This window comes from Dendrobates tinctorius, unplaced genomic scaffold, assembly GCF_039654945.1.
Source record: "Dendrobates tinctorius isolate UK_male_01 unplaced genomic scaffold, ASM3965494v1 ptg000158l, whole genome shotgun sequence".
Classification (NCBI taxonomy): domain Eukaryota; kingdom Metazoa; phylum Chordata; class Amphibia; order Anura; family Dendrobatidae; genus Dendrobates; species Dendrobates tinctorius.
The window spans coordinates 28,029,974-28,054,202 of NW_027361825.1; the positions used below are offsets into that span (position 1 = coordinate 28,029,974).

The 24,229-nt window shown below is 46.3% G+C and overlaps 1 protein-coding gene across 3 annotated transcripts in view; it reads left to right on the forward strand.

Annotated features, from left to right (window-relative positions):
• The window catches only part of LOC141052013 (cytochrome P450 2C8-like), a 191,140-nt gene that overhangs the window by 95,592 nt on the left and 71,319 nt on the right, over positions 1-24,229 (forward strand). For all 3 annotated transcript variants that reach the window (XM_073549183.1, XM_073549182.1, XM_073549181.1), the window contains exons 2-4: positions 4,716-4,878; positions 10,108-10,257; positions 18,869-19,029. In XM_073549183.1, the coding sequence (XP_073405284.1) occupies positions 4,845-4,878; positions 10,108-10,257; positions 18,869-19,029 (345 nt within the window). In that variant the 5' untranslated portion in view covers positions 4,716-4,844. The remainder of the gene's footprint in view (positions 1-4,715; positions 4,879-10,107; positions 10,258-18,868; positions 19,030-24,229) is intronic.

Here is a 24,229-nt window from a genome sequence, read left to right on the forward strand (position 1 = left end):
AAAGTGGTGTGGTCCGACATGGTACCTAGAAAAAATTGGCGGGGGGGGCAATCAGTGCAGAAGATAAACAAGGCCCGTATTAAGGTCAACAAGGAGATATCCAAATTTGTGGTACGGAACAGGGGAGTGGTGGTACGCCATGTTGGGTTGGATTCCACGGAAAACGATTACTGGTCGGCAGATGGGGTGCACTTGAACGCACGGGGGATAGATTTGTGGATCAGGGGTTTACAGGAGGGTATATGAAGGGCCACAGCATTGCTGGTTGGTGGGGTCTCAAGCACTTGAAAGGGGTAAAGATGCTCTCGGTGTGGCGTTGGTGGGTCCTTGAAGCTGGAAAAAATGATGGAATGGGGGATTCCTGCATTGCGGGGATCCCCTCCATTGGATGGTTATGTGTTGTTGGTGGTCTGGGGAGACTTGGGTGATACCCGCTGAGGAAGTCGGGGTCACATTATGGGGGTGCCCGATGATGGAAGTCGGGTGCACGGTAAAGATGTTGGGTACCCAATGACGGAAGTCGGGTACAGGTTAACGTTGTGGAGGAAACCTCTTCCCTCAATTCATGGTGCTTCCAAGCAGGAAAAAGATGTGGTTGGAAGTAAGGCTGGGAGGGAAGAGGCAAGGCCAACGAAACAATCACCAGACAAGGACAATGGTAGCTTTGAGGGCCCCACCAAGTGTCTTTAATTATTAATAAAATTGGCTGCTGTGGCCATTCAAATCCAAAGACTAATGTTGTGGCGTGTCCTTTATTCGGAGACAGGGGGAGGGTATGCTGGGAAGGGGAGGGGGTTAGGTGTGTTGGGGCGAGAGTCACAGGTGGTCGACCTTTCCAGGGTCATGCAGTATATTGTAAAATTGCCAATCTCCTATGAACTAGATATCTTATCTGTACAAGCATGGGAGAGGCCTTCAGCAGGCAGAGGCTGCTATACCAATGCCATATGTCTACGGCAATCATTGGGGTGAACTTACTACATGTGCAACAGGTTAAGGAACCTGTCGAGGAAGGGGAACTGGTCGGATATATGTGACGCAAAGGTTGTTATCCTGCGTGATGTGAAACCCACAAATTTCCGTCCATCATGATATGTGCTGAGAGTAAATCAGCAGTTACCAGGGTCTAGGTTTGGTTGTGAGTAGGTGTAATTGTTGGGCGGGATGCCTACTCACTATATCTCCACTTCAAGGGTGCAGTTGAAGGGAGTTCAATGTCCAGCAACTGTTTTCTTTTCTCTCTAGTCTGTTTGGAGGAAGGAAAACTCCCCTAGGCTGGGAGTTGCAGTGCGTTTGTCCCAGAATGCTGGAATCGTACTGTGAAGGACTTTGTCTGGACTTTTTATTTTCATTTCGGCCAGGAAACCTGTTTTTGTGTTACTATTTTGGCTTTATGGTTTATGATACAATAAACCACCCAGAGACTTTAATATAAAGTGGTCCTGTGTCTACCTCGAGAAGCAGCTGACTGAGCAGACATTACAAAATATATATATTATATATGCAGTGTATATATATATATATATATGTATATATGATGTAAGCCATCAAGTCTGGGCTGAGCTGGACCTACAGGTTCAGTAGATCCCACCACTTCACCAGGTAAATTTGGTGCTCGGCTTGAGGGTAAATGATACCATTATATTGGCTGTGAGAAATTAATAATGTTTTCTACTAACAAATTACTTAACAGCATGCAGGAAAAATATTGTCACGGAAGTGACTTAGCCGCTATGAAATGACCCAACAGTCTACACAACAATCAAGGGAACACTGGGGACACAATTACAACGGTAGGCCCTGCGATAGGGATCGGGGAAATGGACACCTCCTGCACTCCCCTAAGGATGTGCCCTGACATCCCTATACGTCTGACAAGATATAGAGTAAACGGGCACCAACCACAATATCAGTTTAGGTGGGATCACCTGGTGCATATAAATGGATTAGAGCACATGAAAAGGGAAAAGTATATGCACACAAATAGGGATCACCACAAAGATATGAAAAAAGTATCAATTTTATTAATGGACACAACAAACAGACACTTTGTGGTTAAAAACAATTAAAAAGTCTGAACAACCAGACATTGATAACAAAACAAAGACAATGGGTCATTTTAATAAATAGTTAAATGCTATGGGTCCCAAGACCAACCATACAGTATAATGCCAGGTATCTGCTAGTTACCATAACCTAGGGTCTATCAAATCAATTGTTATGACAATCATGACCTCAAATCAAAAAAATACCATATTATCAATAACTACTATGGTTACATAGAAATTCTACATATACCATGGACAGAAAATTGAATGCTTATCATGTTGCCAACACAAATAAACAGACATTAATAAGTCCCTTTCCCTAGCGTGATATCACCTGGTTTCTGAGGATGAACAAGCTACCGGGTAGGTTACATGGGACCCCCAAACCCACGCGTATCGACACAGTGATGTGTCTTTCTCAAGGTTTTTTTGATTTGAGGTCATGATTGTCATAACAATTGATTTGATAGACCCTAGGTTTAATTGTTTTTAACCACAAAGTGTCTGTTTGTTGTGTCCATTAATAAAATTGATACTTTTTTCATATCTTTGTGGTGATCCCTATTTGTGTGCATATACTTTTCCCTTTTCATGTGCTGACATCCCTATACGGTTTCTTTCAAACCGTCGCCGAGCTGGATACCTAGGGCCCTTCGCTAGTCCCTGAATATTGAATTGGCAGGTGTGAACACTGGTACCACCGCTGCACTAAATCAACACAAAGTGAAGGTATGACAGACAAGGTAAAAGAAAACAACATTTATCTTTCTTTGCTGCAAAGCACCGCACAGCAGAGTAAGGCACCAGATAACAGCATTCAGCTGAAGCACCACTGCTCCCTGCAAGCTCCTTCTCCAAACTTGGTCACTACAGAATGAACTCTAACACCGACGGCTAGCTGATGCACCAGGTGACCTAATAAAGGAAGGTGGGAGTGGTCATCATAGACAGCCGCAAACCAAGCAGCAATGTAATTACTCCAGTGGCCACCGGGGGGAAAAACTGATATTAACCCCTGATGGACTGAAAGGAAAAAAGTTTTAATGTGATAATCCAAACTGCCACAGATCCAAAAATGGATTGTGGCAGATATACAGTATATCCTTGCACGGTGTTAGCCAGTAGGTAGAAAAATAATTAGAATTGAGAGTCCTCAGTGGTTGATACCTTTTAATGGCTAACTGAAAAGATGGTAACAAATTGCAAGCTTTCGAGACTACTCAGGTCTCTTCAACAGGAAATGACTAATAGAACATCTGAAGAATCACATATTTATGCACAAAACGGCACAGAAATAACGCAATAGATAAGACAAGTGACGTGAAGAAGAATTGTCATTATGAGAGAGGAATAAACATAAATATTGGAACAGTTCATAGGTAAGGAGTGTGAAAATTTTATTGTTCTCTAATTGGGCTCTGGTACTATGTTGTTGTAGTACGTGTGCCGACTCGGGGTTAGTCCCTCTCGGCCGCGGAACAGACTGGAGGCAGAGACAGAAATCCATTCAATCAGGTCCAAAAAGTTATTGGGTTTCTTCCTGACATCCACAGCATGCACGACAACATCTGCCCCTAGGCCTGGGTACCCATCACCTCCTGCTGATTCGATTGGCAAAGACCCTCCGGGTTCTTTCACCATGGCTTCCATAAGGCCCACGGCGACAGCGTTTCCCCCTGGCTGAGTCTGCCCGCTGTACACCTACTCACTCTTCGGTGTCCCAGCCGTCCGGTACCCAAACCTTCCGTCAATCACTGCCGTCCTTTCCTGCGTCTGCCTTCTCAGGGTCACCCCCCTCTCCGAGTAACCATATATGGCTCCCCTCTGTCCTTCCTGAGCTTCTCCTTTCTCCGTCCTTTACTGTGCTCTTCTCACTTCTCTCTTCCTCGTGGGTGTCTCTCTGTCCTGCCCCCTGGGACTCTCCTTCCTTATATCTCCTCTTTCTGGAAATGCCCTTCACAGTCCAGTAACTCCGCCCACCATGACTATACAGTTTCCCTAGCATGAGGCTTGCTGTTGAGTCCTTTTCTCAATGCTCTCTGTCTCCATCTTGTGGCCAAACCCGGTACTACGTCGTCCTGCACTAATTCCCAGCTGTTAACCATACACATACAATAAAGCATAGTGCACATCATCCTTTACATGTTCTTTCCATCTCAGACAGGTCCATAGGTCAGTCCACCCCCTGCATAGTGATGCCCCCAGAAGGCCTGAAGAGCAAAATCCTTAATTGATGTAAAAAGACATGAATCCGTGCAACACATTCATTCTTGCGCTGAGTGTGTCAAAGGTTGTCATAAATTTATACTCCCAGACCCTCTTGTCTCTCTGAAACTTGAAGCAACCTTTTAAAACAAGTAATTTAATGTCCATCATGCTATGACTGGGGATACAAAAATGTTTTGCCACAAGTAGATCCATTCTTTTTTCTCTTATTGTGTGACGATGTGTGCTCATATAACAATATATTACACATGTATACATTTAATGCATGAATCACATCCCACCTTATAAAATCCATAAAACATTTTCCCAGGTTTTCTGGGTATTTCTTGTACTGGACAGGATGCCCAAATAAACCCTTATGTAAATTTGTAATACATACATGCAAAACAACTAAATTTTACATCCGTCATTTATTATGTTTCTTTTTTTATATCTCTCTAGTTGAGCAAAACATATGGACCCGTTTATACCATCTACTTAGCAAACTTTCGGATAATAGTGCTGATTGGGTATGACGCTATTAAGGAAGCATTGGTGGACTGCAGCGATGTGTTTAGTGATAGGGGAGACATGGGAGCAGCAGAGTTTTTTTCTAAGGATTTTGGTAAGTGGCTAAGGAAATATTTAATCAGCAAATTATCTACTGTTTAACTCAGGTTTTCATGTTAAATTGCATGGTTTCAAAAAATGTTTAGCAATTTTTTTTCATGTCACCATTTGTATTTCTATGCAGCTGAACGCTCCAATCCAGGTGCCGATGGCAATGCCGGGTATTGACGTCCCAGATTCTCGCAATCTGACCCCAGACTAAGAAAGAAAGGAGCATTTTTTAAACTGGTCACTGGGGCTATTCTAGACTTTTAACTTCATATTCTTTCAGGAAATCAACATGTACATTAGCAGCAGTCGAACTTTTTTATAGAAGCATGTAATGAGCATGTGCAAGGGTCATTATATAGGGAGAGGAGACTTCCAGTGACATATGGAGAGAAGACTTCCAGTGACATCAACTCCTGTGCTGAATGAAGGATTAGCTGTGTAGAGAGATGTTACTTGTTAGGCTGGAGTCACACACAACGTATAACAATACGGTCCGTTTTACATGGACGAGAATCGCAGAAATGTTCCCTCAACAGTGATCCGTATGTCATCCGTGTGCAATGCCAGGATGCGATTTTCTCGCATCTAAGCATCCGTGTGACATCCGTATGGCATCCGTACGGGGAGATTTTCTTGCAATCTTGCAAAATGGACATATAATGGATCCATGGCCTCAAATATTCGTGAAAACATATACAGTGTGTGTGTGTGTATGTATATATATATATATATATATATATATATATATATATATAGTGATGTAGCGACCACTGTGTCCGCTAGGGGACAGGCGTATAGGCATATCCAGTGTGCTAATAGGAGTAGGATGCTAAAGGACCGTTATGTATCCCAAGGTGGGTGGCCTTGGGATGAAGGCTTGATTATGTGCTGATCAGCAGAGGTACTGCTGAGGTTCTGTTTCAATGTGTAAGGGAGAGCCTTCAGGTGGTTAGTGAGACGGGTGGAACCAACCACCTACATACCCACCCAGGGGCATGTGTCTAAAAATGCCCATAGGAAACTGTATGTGTGTGAATGGTTGTAGGACCTGCAATGAGGTCATAGCCATGTGATCCAGTGGGCGTGGCTACGGACCATATAAGGTGACCAGGGTAGGTCACATGAGTGAATGCCTGGACCCGATTAGTCCGTATGGAAGGTCTCATCTGGCTGACGTGTTGGAAGATGTGAGTATTGGCGATGTGTATCTGATAGTTCTCTGGAGGGAACAGACGTCTGCAGTGTGGTGAAGCAGCTAAGAGGTAACCCGGACATGGGAATGTAACTGAGAGACTGTATAGCCTGTTGGTTGGATGAAGCACAGCCTGTGTGACCAGAGGGCTAAAGGGGAGCAGAGTTCCACTATGAAGATACCCTGCTCTCTGCTGTAAGACTGTTGCATAATGCTTTGGTTTATGATGATGAATAAACCGCATGGACTATGTTGATGTTTTTATGAAAACCCGTGCCGGACCTGGTTATTTGGCTGCAAAGCGAGTGTCCCCAACCAGAATAGCAAGCGCTACCTTAAAATATATATATATATATATATATATATATATATATATATATATATATATATATATATATATATATACTAGCTGAAGAGCCCGGCGCTGCCCGGGCATAGTAACTAACTGTGGTTAGTTATAGCAAATTATAATTATCCTCCATCCCTTAGTCCCATGCCCATATACCCATCATACATATCCACGATCCCATAGGCCCATGCCCATATACCCGTCATACATATCTTCCATCCCATAGTCGAGTGCCCATATACCCATCATACATCCTTCATCTCATAGTCCCATGCCCATATACCCATCATACATATCCTCCATCCCATAGTCCCATGCCTATATACCCATCATACATATCCTCCATCCCATAGTCCCGTGCCCATATACCCATCATGCATATCCTCCATCCCATAGTCGAGTGTCCATATACCCATCATACATCCTTCATCTCATAGTCCCATGCCCATATACCCATCATACATATCCGCCATCCCATAGCCCGTGCCCATATACCCGTCATACATTTCCTCCATCCCATAGTCCTGTGCCCATATACCCATCATACATATCTGCCATCCCATAGTCCCGTGCCCATATACCCGTCATACATATCCTCCATCCCATAGTCCAGTGCCCATATACCCATCACACATCCTCCATCCCATAGTCCCGTGCCCATATACCCATCATACATATCCTCCATCCCATAGTCCAGTACCCATATACCCATCACACATCCTCCATCCCATAGTCAACCATTATAACATCATAATGAGCGGCAGCAGGGCTTGCAACCTATGATGACATCAGCGTCGCCATGGCAACCATTTTGACATCATAATGAGGGGCGGGGCTTGATACGCACACACTGTTTCCCCAGTATGCAAATAGGGGCATTATGACATCATAATGAGGGGCGGGGCTTGACGCGCACACACTTTTTCCCCCAGTATGTAGATAGGGGCAAAATTGCTTGGTGAATTGGAACGTGCAGAGTTAAAATTTCGCCTCACAACATAGCTTAGGACACTCTCGGGGTCCAGACGTGTGACTGTGCCAAATTTTGTGGCTGTAGCTGCGACAGTGCAGATGCCTATCCCGGACATACACACACACACACACACACACACACACACATACATACACACACACACACACACATACATACATACATACATACATACATACATACATACACACTTTGAGCTTTATATATTAGATATATATATATTAGATATATATATATATATATATATGTAGTATATGTGTATGTCAGTGAGACATATATATATATATATATATATATATATATATAATATATATGTAATTTCATACAGAGGTGGATAGTACAATAGCCAATAATTCAATTATCGGCTTCTGAAAAATCATTACAGAACCCGACAGGATATGATACATGGTTTACATATAGTACAGTAAACCATTACATATCCATTAGATTTATATATGTCCCTGAATAACAATGCTAGTAGAGTGTGTGTAAAATTTTGGAGCTGTAGGTGTTAAATTAAAGGATTAATTCACGGAAAAAACTGGCGTGGGCTCCCATGCAATTTTCTCCACCAGAGAGGGAAAGCCAGTGACTGAGGGCAGAAATTAATAGCCTAGAGAGGGACCATTGTTTTTGAGCCCCCCCCTGGCTAAAAAAAATCTGCCACCAGCCACCCCAGAAAAGGCACATCTGTAAGATGCGCCAATTCTGACACTTACCCTCTCTCTTCCCATTGCCCTATAGCTGGTGGCATATGGGGTAATAAGGGGTTAATGTCACCTTGCTATTGTAAGGTGACATTAAGCCTGGTTAATAATGGAGAGGTGTTAATAAGACACCTATCCATTATTAATCCTCTAGTCTGAAAGGGTTAAAAAACACAAACATTAAAGACTCTTAATTAAATAAATACACACATTTTTTCCATGCTTATTTAACTCTCAATTCAATCAAAGCCATTTTTCTCCTGTAAAAAAAAATTAAAAAAAATAAAAACGCAACAATATCCCAAACCTGTCCTCCGTGCAGTCATGTCCCACACTGCAATCCATCTCTAGGGGTTAAATAGTTTACAACCAGGAGCAGTGCTAATGCCACCGGCCCAGCTGTAAACCACGGAGGAATGAATGAAAAGCTGCCTGCGCAGCCTCCCCGCCTGACCGGACATGAACTGATTAGCGTGGGAAAGTTTCTGAACATTTTCCCAAGCTGTCACTTCACCGCGGGTCAGGCAGGGAGTCCGCTCAGTGACTATCGCTGACGTCATGTATACTAAGCCGCTCTACCAAACGTCAAGGTAACGCCATATCAGAGCAGTCCCTAACTGATGTATTTTAAAATGGGGTTACCTTGTCATTTGGTAGAGCAGCTTACTATACATTTTTTGCAAAAACGTATCAACCAAATAGCCTATTTTGTTTTTACTAGCACTTGCTGTTTACTTATTAAATCGAAAATTGTAGCACAACAACAGAGAATTTTTATACGTTTGTTTCGCCTTGCAGCGCTGGGGTCCTGGGTTCGAATCCCACCAAGGACAACATCTGCAAGGAGTTTGTATGTTCTCCCCGTGTTTGCGTGGGTTTCCTCCGGGCACTCCGGTTTCCTCCCACACTCCAAAGACATACTGATAGGGAATTTAGATTGTGAGCCCCATCGGGGACAGTGATGAAAATATGTGCAAACTGTAAAGCGCTGCGGAATATGTTAGCGCTATATAAAAATAAAGATTATTATTATTATTATTATTATTTTTCTGTGTTTGAGTCTTCTGGTGGTGTGAACACTGTCCTACAGACTTGTTCACTGTGTGCATGGCCCATGTGTTTATATTCAATAGGTTTTGGGAAGGTTGTTTCCTTATGGTATGTTTTTCTTCATTTTTCTATGTTAGTTGATTTAACAAAAGGTCATTTTTGATGATACATTCACATTAAATTAAGGATTTAATTGACAAATTGATATTTCAATGGCAATTATGAAATATTGCTATATCTATACTATTACATTTTGGTAAAATTTGTACAATAGCTGGATGGTGGAAGACCAATATGTAAATAATTTCTAGTCATTTCAGGGGGAGGGAAGGGAGAGCAGTTAAAGGGTGTTAGAGGTTTTTCAATAAACAAATTACTTTATATTATGAAGTTGCAAACATGACTAAATTTACTAAATTTGAAATTAAGCAGATAAATTTGAAAAAGAACTTGAGTTATAAGCTTTTTAATGGGGTCGTCAGGTATTAAAAATTCTAAAGTTGTAGCCACTTTCCTCCTTGTACAATGCCTTAATAAAAAAACAAGTACAATAATTCTGAACAATACAAGTCACCGACTGGTACAGCTGGACAGAGGATCCTGCTCACAGTCTACAAGGGATAGATGAGGATACAGTAGGTGAGGGTAAAGCTGATCGTGCAGCGGTATAGTGAAACAAGAGTTTCTGCAGGTTGTAGGCTTTATCGACAGAGGTAGGTCTTCAGGTTCCTTTTGAAGGTTTCCATGGTAGGCGAGAGTCTGATATATTGGGGAAGTAGGGGTGATGCATGGGAGAAATCTTGAATGCAATTGTGGAAAGAGGAGATAAGAAGGGAGTAGAGAAAGAAATCTTGGGAGATGTATAAAAAAGTTAAATGTTTGGAAGACAACATCCATGATTTTAAATCCTAGACAACCTTTCAATCCAATGTTTGAACTTACAGGGGTCGTGGGAAGCAATGGAGAAAGATGGAAAATTCTTCGTCGATTTTCACTTACAACTTTGAGAAATTTTGGAATGGGAAAACGAAGCATTGATGAAAGAATCCAAGAAGAAGCCCGGTGTCTAACTCAGAAAATCATGAAGGATAAAGGTGGGTGCAATTTTCAAAAATATGTTTAATGTTCTCGGGTCGGCCATACATATTGGACGATTGTTGGCCAACAACATTAGTAAGGAAGCCCCTATGAACATGCTCATTTGGACTGGGTATATAATAAATTGGTCCTGTTGAAATTCAACTTCCTATTCACAACGTTTGGAATAATATGATAATCCGAATGGACCAAAGAGTATAGATGAATGGCTAATTCATTGAGGAGTATGATAAACATTAACCCAAGCTTGCCATACAAACCAGTTCATAGATCTGCATGATACTCCTACTGTGTAGCAATGGCTAAAACTCACCAAGTGAGCAGGATCATCCAAGACCCAAGTTTGGGTTGGCACACAAAGCATAGGTGTTGGTTTGGCAAGCTGGAAGGCACATGGGCAGAAAGGACTTGGCACACTTTAGAATCTCAGGAGAAGCAGGATGAATGAAGTGGAGCTTAGCAGGGATGAAAGCAAGTAAAGCACAGTATGCAAATAAGGTGAAGCACCCCAAAACAGACATCTAGATGCTCAATCCTGAGACAAAAGTGTTTCTGTCAATGCGCCTTAAATAGATCTAGGAAGATGATGTCATTTATCCACGCTGGGCAACCTGCAAAACCCAATGTGGAGCACAACACAGGGCAGTGAACCCATGATATTGAAGCGAAGCCTGGGTTAACCAGGACAGGTGTGTAACAGCAATTTTGCCATTGTCCATGTTTTCCCAAAGTCTCGAGTGTATTGTATAGGTTATATAGTTAAACCAATAACCAGGCTCGGTCTGGCCTGGCAGGGTACCGAGGAAATGCCTGGTGGGCCCCGAGGGTCGCTGGGGGCCCTTTAAAAATCCTGCCCCTTTAAGTGCATGGGCCCTTTAAAAGCGCGTCCCATGATTTGAAGGGAAGCGCGCGTGCACATACCATAGCGCGCGTGCCCGGCGTATCCCTCTCTGAGGCGATGACGTGGCGTCGGGCGACCCCCTTGCTGGCTTCGGCTCCGACTCCACTGACTCTGATGATTCACCCAGTCCCATGACCTTGCCGCGTGACGTCGCTGTTCTTGATGGGCGGTGACACGCCCCACACTCTGCTTTCCGGCACTGTAGCTGGCTGCTGGCTGATTAATAGCGTATTGATATATGTTTTTTGTGCACTTTTTATATTTCTTTCAGGGTGCAGTTGGGCCCAAATGGTTCTGCAAACTTGTGGCCTCTGTTCACATGGGATGCATTCTAGTTGGCACTGGGCAGCCCCCCTATATGGTGTTACTAAGAGGTTGTGAACCAGAAGCCCTGCATTCCCTGTGTGATCACTGCCACATGCGGATTATTTCTTCTGCACTGGTGTACCACACGGCCAATCCCTGATTGTAGGCTGGCTGTTTCATTTGGTATTTATGCACCTGTGCAGCTGCCATTTTACTTGGGTCCGCTGCACCCTGTATTAGTGCAGATGCATTTAGGCCTGTCTGGTTTGTATCTAATAGTGTAGCAGCCAGCGTGTGAGACAAGAGGACGCTGCCGAGCTCTGCTGTCCCTGGTGCTGCTCCCGTTCCTACTCTGCTCCGGTCCAGTGAGTAGAGTCTAGATTGAGTGGGTGACGGGTGGTCTGTGTCCCTGGAGAGGAGGGGGAAAAAGGAGTCTCCATGGAAGAGACCAGAGGCGTCTGGAGGAGGAAGAGGCCGGAGGAGGAAGTGGAGGCCAGAGGTGTCCAGAGGAGGAAGAGGAGGCCAGAGGGTTCGGAGGAGGAAGTGGAGGGAAGAGGGGTCCGGAGGAGGAAGAGGCCAGAGGGGTCAGGAGGAGGAAGAGGAGGCCAGAGGGGTCCGGAGGAGAAAGAGGAGGGAAGAGGGGTCCGGAGGAGGGAAGAGGAGGCCAGAGGGGTCCGAAGGAGGAAGAGGAGGCCAGAGTGGTCCGGAGGAGGGAAGAGGGGTCCAGAGGAGGCCAGAGGGGTCCGGAGGAGGAATAGGAGGCCAGAGGGGTCCGGAGGAGGGAAGAGGGATCCGGAGGAGGAAGAGGAGGCCAGAGGGGTCCGGAGGAAGAAGAGGAGGCCAGAGGTGTCCGGAGGAGGAAGAGGAGGCCAGAGTGGTCCGGAGGAGGCCAGAGGGGTCCGGAGGAGGAAGAGGAGGCCAGAGGGGTCCGGAGGAGGAAGAGGAGGCCAGAGGGGTCCGGAGGAGGGAAGAGGGATCCGGAGGAGGAAGAGGAGGCCAGAGGCGTCCGGAGGAGGAAGAGGAGTCCAGAGGGGTCCGGAGGAGGAAGAGGAGTCCAGAGGGGTCCGGAGGAGGAAGAGGAGGCCAGAGTGGTCCGGAGGAGGCCAGAGGGGTCCGGAGAAGGAAGAGGAGGCCAGAGGGGTCCAGAGGAGGCCAGAGTGGTCCGGAGGAGGCCAGAGGGGTCCGGAGAAGGAAGAGGAGGCCAGAGGGGTCCAGAGGAGGCCAGAGTGGTCCGGAGGAGGCCAGAGGGGTCCGGAGGAGGAAGAGGAGGCCAGAGGGGTCCGGAGGAGGAAGAGGAGGCCAGAGGGGTCCGTAGGAGGAAGAGGAGGCCAGAGGGGTCCGGAGGAGGAAGAGGAGGCCATAGTGGTCCGGAGGAGGCCAGAGGGGTCCGGAGAAGGAAGAGGAGGCCAGAGGGGTCCGGAGGAGGCCAGAGTGGTCCAGAGGAGGCCAGAGGGGTCCGGAGGAGGAAGAGGAGGCCAGAGGGGTCCGGAGGAGGAAGAGGAGGCCAGAGGGGTCCGGAGGAGGAAGAGGAGGCCAGAGGGGTCTGGAGGAGGAAGAGGAGGCCAGAGGGGTCCGGAGGAGGAAGAGGGGTCCGGAGGAGGAAGAGGAGGCCAGAGGGGTCCGGAGGAGGAAGAGGGGTCCGGAGGAGGAAGAGGAGGCCAGAGTGGTCCGGAGGAGGCCAGAGGGGTCCGGAGGAGGAAGAGGAGGCCAGAGGGGTCTGGAGGAGGAAGAGGAGGCCAGAGGGGCCCGGAGGAGGAAGAGGAGGCCAGAGGGGTCTGGAGGAGGAAGAGGAGGCCAGAGGGGTCCGGAGGAGGAAGAGGAGGCCAGAGGGGTCTGGAGGAGGAAGAGGAGGCCAGAGGGGTCCGGAGGAGGAAGAGGGGTCCGGAGGAGGAAGAGGAGGCCAGAGTGGTCCGGAGGAGGCCAGAGGGGTCCGGAGGAGGAAGAGGAGGCCAGAGGGGTCTGGAGGAGGAAGAGGAGGCCAGAGGGGTCTGGAGGAGGAAGAGGAGGCCAGAGGGGCCCGGAGGAGGAAGAGGAGGCCAGAGGGGTCTGGAGGAGGAAGAGGAGGCCAGAGGGGTCCGGAGGAGGAAGAGGAGGCCAGAGGGGTCTGGAGGAGGAAGAGGAGGCCAGAGGGGTCCGGAGGAGGAAGAGGGGGTCCGGAGGAGGAAGAGGAGGCCAGAGTGGTCCGGAGGAGGCCAGAGGGGTCTGGAGGAGGAAGAGGAGGCCAGAGGGGTCTGGAGGAGGAAGAGGAGGCCAGAGGGGCCCGGATGAGGCCAGAGGGGTCCGGAGGAGGAAGAGGAGGCCAGAGGGGTCCGGAGGAGGAAGAGGAGGCCAGAGGGGTCTGGAGGAGGAAGAGGAGGCCAGAGGGGTCCGGAGGAGGAAGAGGAGGCCAGAGGGGTCCGGATGAGGCCAGAGGGGTCCGGAGGAGGAAGAGGAGGCCAGAGGGGTCCGGAGGAGGAAGAGGAGGCCAGAGGGGTCTGGAGGAGGAAGAGGAGGCCAGAGGGGCCCGGATGAGGCCAGAGGGGTCTGGAGGAGGAAGAGGAGGCCAGAGGGGTCCGGAGGAGGAAGAGGAGGCCAGAGGGGTCTGGAGGAGGAAGAGGAGGCCAGAGGGGTCCGGAGGAGGAAGAGGGGTCCGGAGGAGGAAGAGGAGGCCAGAGTGGTCCGGAGGAGGCCAGAGGGGTCCGGAGGAGGAAGAGGAGGCCAGAGGGGTCTGGAGGAGGAAGAGGAGGCCAGAGGGGCCCGGAGGAGGAAGAGGAGGCCAGAGGGGTCTGGAGGAGGAAGAGGAGGCCAGAGGGGTCCGGAGGAGGAAGAGGAGGCCAGAGGGGTCTGGAGGAGGAAGAGGAGGCCAGAGGGGTCCGGAGGAGGAAGAGGGGTCCGGAGGAGGAAGAGGAGGCCAGAGTGGTCCGGAGGAGGGAAGAGGGGTCCGGAGGAGGAAGAGGAGGCCAGAGGGGTCTGGAGGAGGAAGAGGAGGGAAGAGGGGTCCGGAGGAGAAAGAGAAGGCTGGAGGGGTCCGGAGGAGGCTAGAGGCGTCTGGAGAAGGAAGAGGAGTGAAGAGGGGTCCGGAGGAGGAAGAGGAGGCCAGAGGGGTCCGGAGGAGGAAGAGGAGGCCAGAGGGGCCCGGATGAGGCCAGAGGGGTCTGGAGGAGGCCAGAGGGGTCCGGAGGAGGAAGAGGAGACCAGAGGGGTCCGGAGGAGGAAGAGGAGACCAGAGGGGTCCGGAGGAGTGAAGAGGAGGCCAGAGTGGTCTGGAGGAGGGAAGAGGGGTCCGGAGGAGGAAGAGGAGGTCAGAGGGGTCTGGAGGAGGAAGAGGAGGGAAGAGGGGTCCGGAGGAGAAAGAGAAGACTAGAGGGGTCCGGAGGAGGCTAGAGGGGTCCGGAGGAGGAAGAGGAGGGAAGAGGGGTCCGGAGGAGGAAGAGGAGGCCAGAGGGGTCCGGAGGAGGAAGAGGAGGCCAGAGGGGTCCGGAGGAGGAAGAGGAGGCCAGAGGGGTCCGGAGGAGGAAGAGGAGGCCAGTGGGGTCCGGAGGAGGAAGAGGCCAGAGGAGTCTGGAGGAGGAAGAGGAGGGAAGAGGGGTCCGGAGGAGAAAGAGGAGGCTAGAGGGGTCCGGAGGAGGCTAGAGGGGTCCGGTGGAGGAAGAGGAGGGAAGAGGGGTCCGGAGGAGGAAGAGGCCAGACGGGTCCGTAAGAGGGAAGAGGGGTCCGGAGGAGGAAGAGGCCAGACGGGTCCGGAGGACGGAAGAGGGGCCCGGAGGAGGAATAGGAGGCCAGAGGGGTCCAGAGGAGGGAAGAGGGGTCCGGAGGAGGCCAGAGGGGTCCGGAGGAGGAAGAGGAGGCCAGAAGGGTCCACAGGAGGAAGAGGCCAGAGGGGTCTGGAGGAGGAAGAGGTCAGAGGGGTCTGGAGGAGGAAGAGGCCAGAGGGGTCTGGAGGAGGAAGAGGCCAGAGGGATCCGGAGGATGAGGAGGAAGAGGCCAGAGGGGTCCGGAGGAGAAGAGGCCAGAGGGGTCCGGAGGAGTAAGAGGCCAGAGAGATCCAGAAGATGAAGAGGCCCGTGCTGTATATCATGTGGTGTTGTGCTGTATACCATGGTGCTGTATACCATGTTGTGCTGTGCTGTATACCATGTGAAACTGTGCTATATAACATGTGGGGCTGTGCTTTATACCATGTGAGGCTATGCTGTATACCATGGCGCTGTGCTGTATACCAATGGGGGGCTGTGCTGTATACCATGTGATGCTGTGCTATATACCATGTGGGCCTGTGCTTTATACCATGTGGGGCTGTGCTGTATACCATGGCGCTGTGCTGTATATCAATGGGGGGGCTGTGCTGTATACCATGTGGGGCTGTGCTATATACCATGTGGGGCTATGCTATATACCATGTGGGCCTGTGCTTTATACCATGTGGGCCTGTGCTGTATACCAATGGGGGGCTGCGCTGTATACCATGTGGGGCTGTGCTGTATACTATGTGGCTGTGTTATATACCGTGGGGGGTACATTATACATTACATTATATGGGGAAGCTGTGTTATATAATATGGGGTGCTACATTATATTCTATGGGGAGGTGGGCAGTATTATATTCTATTCGGGGCTACATTATATTCTATGGGGGGCTGTATTATCTTTATTATATTCTATGGGGGTGATCGCATCATACTCTATGAAGGGGCTACATTATACTATATGCGGAGGCTACATTGTATTCCACTGGGGGCTGCATTATATTTTATGGGGGGCTAGATTATATTGTAGGTGGGCTTTATTATACTTTATGAGGGGGCTACATTATATTCTATTGGGGCTGCATTATACTATATGAGGAGGGCTACATTGTATTCTATGGAGGGGCTACATTACACTATCTAAGGGGCTGCCATATATTCTATTGAGGGGCTGCATTATACTATATGAGGGGGACTGCATTATATTCTAAGGGGGTTACATTGTATTCTGTGGGGTGGCTACATTATGCTCTAAGGGGTGGCTGCATTATACTATAAGAGGGGGGCTGCAGTATATTCTATGGGGGTTACATTATATTGTATGGCAGGGCTGCATTATACTCTGTGGGGTAGCTGCATTATGCTTTATGGGGTGGCTGCATTATAATATATGTGGGCTGTATTATACTGTATCGAGGACTATGGGGAATACATTATACTATATGAAGAACTATGGAGTGCATTATACTATGGAAAGTGAATTGTATTACATGGATGACTGGCGGCATATTATACTATATGGAGCACTATGAGGAGTGTATTAAACTATATGGAGGACTATGGGGCAGATTATATTATATGGAGGACTATGGGGGTCATTATATTATATGGAGGACTATGGGGTGTAAACTGTAGATATACTCTTGATAACATGATACTCTATGGGGACAGATTGATCCATTAGTGATTGTTCTGTCCCCATCATTCTTTCTCAGATGGTGTAAAGAGGCCGGGAAACAAGTATTGAACGACTTCAATATTGTCGATAACACTCATTTGGCGTCCTGAACTCAGCGCATGTGAATACAATCGAAATGCTTCTGTGTGATGTGCAATATGTTAGCATTTGAGGCCCCATTTTAAAATTGGCCTAGGGCCCCACTTTGCCTAAAACTGGCCCTGCTCATACACATGACATGATGCAGCATCACAGATCACCATCTCTGCCAGTACCTCCTATATATGATACACACACCACACTCTTATATGGCCTAATATGTCATATGAGGCCTGTATACCGACTGTACAGACCACACTATCATCCTCCTGTATGCCGTACATAGGCAGAAAGTGCGGTCTGTGCAGTATCTAAGATGGCGACAGTCTGTATGTCTTATAGGGGGCCTAATAGGAGGTCGACAGTCTGCATGCCATATACGAGGCCAATATGCCATACATACCGCAATATCGGCATCCTATATACTGTACATACCACACTCTCAGCCTCTTATAGAAAGTATCTGTTATAGGAGACCGAGAATGCGGTCTGTATGTGATATAGGATGCCAAGAGTGTAGTCTATATATAGGAGGCTGAGAGGCGGCCTGTATGATATATAGGAGGCTGAGAGTGTGACCTGTATGATATATAGGAGGCTGAGAGGCGGCCTGTATGATATATAGGAGGCTGAGAGTGCGGTCTGTACGATATATAGGAGGCTGAGTGTGCAGTCTGTACGATATATAGGAGACTGAGAGTGCAGTTTGTACGATATATAGGAGGCTGAGAGTGTGGTCTGTACGATATATAGGAGGCTGAGAGGCGGCCTGTATGATATATAGGAGGCTGAGAGTGTGGCCTGTATGATATATAGGAGGCTGAGAGGCGGCCTGTACAATATATAGGAGGCTGAGAGTGCGTTCTGTACGATATATAGGAGGCTGAGAGTGCAGTTTGTACGATATATAGGAGGCTGAGAGGCGGCCTGTATGATATATAGGAGGCTGAGAGTGTGGCCTGTATGATATATAGGAGGCTGAGAGGCGGCCTGTACAATATATAGGAGGCTGAGAGTGCGTTATGTACGATATATAGGAGGCTGAGAGTGCAGTTTGTACGATATATAGGAGGCTGAGAGTGTGGTCTGTACGATATATAGGAGGCTGAGAGTGCGGTCTGTACGATATATAGGAGGCTGAGAGTGCGGTCTGTACGATATATAGGAGGCTGAGAGTGCGTTCTGTACGATATATAGGAGGCTGAGAGTGCAGTTTGTACGATATATAGGAGGCTGAGAGTGTGGTCTGTACGATATATAGGAGGCTGAGAGTGCGGTCTGTACAATATATAGGAGGCTGAGAGTGCGGTCTGTACGATATATAGGAGGCTGAGAGTGCGGTCTGTACGATATATAGGAGGCTGAGAGTGCAGTTTGTACGATATATAGGAGGCTGAGAGTGTGGTCTGTACGATATATAGGAGGCTGAGAGTGCGGCCTGTATGATATATAGGAGGCTGAGAGTGTGGTCTGTACGATATATAGGAGGCTGAGAGTGCGGTCTGTACGATATATAGGAGGCTGAGAGTGCGTTCTGTACGATATATAGGAGGCTGAGAGTGCGGTCTGTACGATATATAGGAGGCTGAGAGTGCGGTCTGTATGATATATAGGAGGCTGAGAGGCGGCCTGTATGATATATAGGAGGCTGAGAGTGCGGTCTGTACGATATATAGGAGGCTGAGAGCGTTCTCTTTTGCACACTGTACAGCTTGCTAAATGGCACATGTTTTAGTGGGAGATCCCAAAAAATGAACACGTAATAAAACCGTTTATGGTAGCCATAGGGTGGGTCCCTAGAATCAATTCCCTTGGTAGGCCCTAGGCACCCCAGTCGCACCCTGAATAACTGATAGCTTGTAAAGATAAATCAATAGTCTCTTTATATTTTCTTACAGATTCTCCAATTAACCCACCAAATATAATGAGACCCGCTGTTTCCAATGTTATTTGCTCCGTTGTATTTGGAGAAAGATTTGACTACGAAGATGAAAAATTCTTGACACTCTTGTCATATATTGATGATATTTCCCACCGGATAAACTCCGGTTTTGGGCAGGTAAATACTACAAAAGGTATATCCTAAAATGGATAAGAGAGAAATGTAATTAACAACAAAAATAAAAAAGAAATCACTCCTTATGCCAGCATGACTAAAGGATGTAAGGACTCTTTTGCTCTCATCAGAAAAGTCTGCAGCGTTGGCACAAAAATGGAACAGAATCTATTGTCCTAATTTAAAAGTTGTCAGGCTAAAATGTAATTTGGATGTGGAGAAAATAGAAAAAATTAGGCATACTCACCTGTTTTCAGGTTCATGTATCAAGCACAGACATGGTGGTCTACAACAGAGGCATGACATCATCATATTTCTGTCAGAGGACTGTTAAGTAAGGATGGGCAAACTTGAACTGTAAAGTTCATGGTCCATACCAAACACCTAGTATTCGTGCACGGACCCCCAAACATGGACTTCTCCCTGAGTTCCAAGTTACTGTTTGGGCTCGGCAGCCCAACATCATGCGTTTCTCCAGCTGTTATCTGTGCGACAGCACAAGAAACACCCACTCTGATCGGTAGTAAGTTCATTACCAATGGTCAGAGCGCGGTGGTTCCCAAGGTGTCATATAGATGACAGTGTGTGAGCCAGCAGCTGTTAAAGCCGGTCAGCGGCGTCTGTTCATGAGAGTACTACTCTCATCGTATGCCTGGTCTCACTGATTGCAGCGAGACAGAAGTACGATGATGAAAGTATTCATCAGCTTGTGTCTGTGCAATATATAAATAAAATAAAAAATGGCTTGGAACCCCTCTATTTTTGCTAACTAATGCAGGTAAAGCTGACTGCTGCTTGCTGCAGCAGTCAGCTTTATATTGTCTGGTTATCAAAAATAGAGTGGTTCCACAGCAATTTTTTAATAAAATAAATTTTAAAAAAATGGCATGGGGTTTGACAACCTGAAAAGCTAAAGCACACAGCAGGGGGCTGGGAAGGAGCCATGAATTTTGGTCCTTCTCAGCCTAAAAAAAGCAGCTCGCAGCAGCCCCAGAAAAGGCACATCTATTAGATGCACCAATTCTGGCACTTTGCCTGACTCTTCACACTTGCCCTAGTGTGGCCTCAAATGGAGCAACATTTGTGGGGTTGATGTCAGCTTTACAATGTCAGCTGACATCAATCACAGAGGTTAGTAATAAAGAAGCATCTAAAAGATACCCTGTTAATAACCCCGTAGTAAAAATGAAATAAAGACACACAGAAAAAGTCCTTTAAATGAAATAAACACACAGAAAAACTCCTATATTTTCAATAAACACTACCCACCCTATTTTACCCATTTATAAATATAAAATTAAAAATAATAAAACACCATTTCCTCACCTGTCCAATGAAAATCCATTTGTCCCATGAAGAGGCCAACTCTGCTTCATCTGAATTGCACGGCTGAGCAATGGCATGATGCCACTGCTCAGCCGTGAATCCAGGAGACACTGAGCTAAGCCTGAGAACTGCTGCCTGTAACAAGCGGTAACGTCAATGACATCACCCCAGATCATTGAATCTGCACTCCCAGGCTCAGCTCAGTGTCTCCTGGATTCACGGTTGAGCGGTTGCATCATGCCATCGCTCAGCCATGCAACCCAGGTGAAGCAGAATTGGTTTCTTCGTGGGACAAATGGATTGTCGTCCAACAGGTAAGGAGTATGGTGTTTAATTATTTTTAACTTTACATTAATAAATGGGTAAAAGATGGTGGGGAGTGTTTATTTCAAATAAAGAAGTTTTTCTGTGTGTTTATATCATAGAATCGTAGAGTTGGAAGGGACCTCCTGGGCCATCTGGTCCAATCCCCTGCTCAAAGCAGGATTCACTAAATCATTCCAGACAGATATCTGTCCAGCCTCTGTTTGAAGACTTCTATTGAAGGAGAGCTCACCACCTCTCATGGCAGCCTGTTCCACTCATTGATCACTCTAACTGTCAAAAAGTTTTTTCTAATATCTAATCTGTGTCTCCTCCAATTCAGTTTTATCCCATTGCTTCTAGTCTTTCCTTGTGCAAATGAGAATAAAGATGATCCTTCTTTAATGTTACAGCCCTTGAGATATTTGTAGACAGCTATTAAGTCTCCTCTCAGTCTTCACTTTTGCAAGCTAAACATTCCCAAATTCTGCAACCTTTCCTCATAAGACATGGTTTGCAGACCGGTCGCCATTCTGGTCACTCTTTTCTGAACTTGCTCGAGTTTGTTGATGTCTTTTTTAAAATGTGGTGCCCAAAACTGGACACAGTATTCCAGATGAGGTCTGACCAAAGAGCAGTAGAGGGCAATAATGACTTCCCGTGATCTAGACTGTATGCTCCTGTTAATACATCCTAGAATTGCATTTGCCTTTTTTGCTGCAGCATCATACTGTTGACTCATATTCAGTCTGTGATCTATTAGTATACCCAAGACTTTTTCACATGTGCTGTTGCTTAGCCCTAGTCCTCCCATTCTGTATATGCTTTTTTCATTTTTATTGCCCAGATGTAGTACTTTGCATTTTTCTCTGTTAAAAACCATTCTGTAGTTGCTGCCCACTGCTCCAGTTTATTTATATCTTTTTGAATCCTCTCTCTTCTCTAGTATTAGCTATCCCTCCTAGCTTTGTGTCATCAGCAAATTTAATCAGTTTACCCTCAATTCCTTCATCTAAATCATTGATAAAGATGTTGAACAATACAGGGCCCAGGACAGAGCCCTGTGGTACCCCACTTGAGACTTTCGTCCAACTGGATGTGCAGCCATTTATGACCACTCTTTGGGTTCGATCACTAAGCCAGTTATGAATCCACCTAACAGTTGCCTTGTCCATTCCATACTTAGTCATTTTTTCAATAAGGATGGTGTGAGTACTTTGTCAAAAGCTTTGCTGAAGTCAATATATACTATATCTACAGCATTTCCCTGATCCACCCAATCAGTGATTCCGTCATAGAAGGAAATTAACTTAGTCTGACATGACTTATTAGTTACAAACCCATGCTGACTCTGTTTAATCACTTCATCCTTATCCAGGTACTTACATACATGTTGTTTAATAATTTGTTCAAAGATCTTTCCTGGTATAGATGTCAGACTCACCGGCCTATAGTTGCCTGGGTCCACCTTCTTCCCCTTTTTGAAGATAGGAACAACATTTGCTCTTCTCCAGTCTTCTTGGACTTCTCCTGTTCTCCAAGAATTTTCAAAGATTATGGAGAGGGGTTCAAAAATTTCTTCTGCTATCTCCTTCAGTACTCTGGGGTGTAATTAATCTGGACCTGGAGACTTGAATTCATTTAGGTTAGCTAAGTGTTTCCTCACTATCTTTCTGTTTATAGATATCCTGGATTCTTCTATTCCCTTAATAGGACAGTGAAGAACAGTTGATGTTACATTTCCTTTCTGAGAGAGAACAGATGAAAAATAAGAATTTAAAAGTTCAGCCTTCTCAATATCATGTCTTACCATTTCATCATTTTCATCCTGTAAAAATCCTATAGCATCTTTGACTTTTCTGTTACTTTTGACATATCCCCAAAATCCTTTTTTATTGCTTTTGACGTCTCTTGCAAGCCTCAATTCATTGTCAGCTTTAGATAATCTGATTCATGCCCTGCAGGTTCTGCAGACAGCATTATATTCTTCTTTAGATATGCCTCCGTCTTTCCATTTTATAAACATTTCTTTATTTCTTTTTAACATGTGCTTAAGTTCTGTGTTCATCCATCCTGGTTTCCTTAAATGCTTCCTATTTTTCCCTCTTTTTGGAATTAACGATTGTGCTTTGACAATTTCATTTTTCAAGATTTCCCATCCTTCCTGGACATTTTTGTCCTTAAGGATATCCAGCCTTTGGATCCCTCCAATTCTCTTTCTGAATCCCTTAAAATCAGCCTTTCTGAAATCTAAACTTGATGTTTGAGTCTTCACAGGTCTTCCTCCTCAATTTATTCAAAATTCTAAAATAGCATGGTTGCTACCTCCCAGGGTTCCAGCCACTCTTACCTCCTCAACCATTTCCTCCCTGTTTATGAGGATTAGATCCAAGGTAGCAGATCCCCTTGTTTTCTCCCCTACTTTTTGGAAGATAAAGTTGTCAGCAAGAGAGGATAAGAATTTCCTTGACCTGTTAGTTTTGCCTGAGAGAGATTCCCAACAAATGTCTGGATAGTTGAAATCTCCCATGACCACCATTTTTTTGGAGAACTTGGCCGTTTGATGAATAAAGAGTTCATCCATATCTTCAGCTTGCACAGGCGGCCTGTAGTAAATGCCTTTAATGGTGTCCTTTCCATTGTTCTGTCCTTGTATTCTTACCCAAACAGTTTCCACAGAAATCCCAGTCTCTGAAGCTTCAATCTCTGTGCAGATATACGCGTTTCTAACATACAATGCGGCACCTCCTCCTCGTTTATCAAGTCTGTTTCTTGCAAATAAGTTATATCCTTCTAGCCTTGTATTCCCAATCATGTGTATTGTCCCACCAAGTTTGAGTGATTCCAATGACATCATGTTTCTTTTCCTACGTTAGTAGCTCCAGTTCTCCTTGTTTATTGCCCATGCTTTGTGCAACCCCTTTCCTACATGTGCTGTAATAATACGCACATGTTGAATTCCCCCTGTTTGGTGTAGGCTCCAGGGCTGAGCTCACACCTTTCTTAGCACATAACAGCTGATCTATACAATTGACATGTACCTGCAACAACCACTGGTGGAATCGCGATCTACCCACTGCTGTTATGTAGCTAAATGCCATTGTCAATCTGACAGCGGCATTTAACTTGCGCTTCAGCAGGAAGCGCATCGCTGGCTTCGCCCGTCAGTGACCCTATCACATGATCGTGGGTCGCCAATGGGTTGGCATGACAACCAGAGGTCTGCAGCAGACCTCTGTGATTGTCATTACCACATTGCTATGAGCGCCACCGTTTGGTCAGAGCTCATAGCAGGTGAGCATTTCTGCTTCACAAAGGTGATTTGATCATCGCCTGTTTGTAGCAGAGGCAATCAAAGTACTGCAGCTTCTAGTCCCCAATCAAAAAAAAGCTTTTAAACATATTAAAAAAATAAAAAAATATAAAAGGTCAAATAAACCCCATTCAAAATAAAAAATCATATATACACATATTTGGTATCGCTGTGTTCAGAATTACCCGATCTATCAATATAAAAAAAAGTTAACCCGATCACTAAATGGCATGGCAAGAAAAAAAAATTGTAAATGCCATA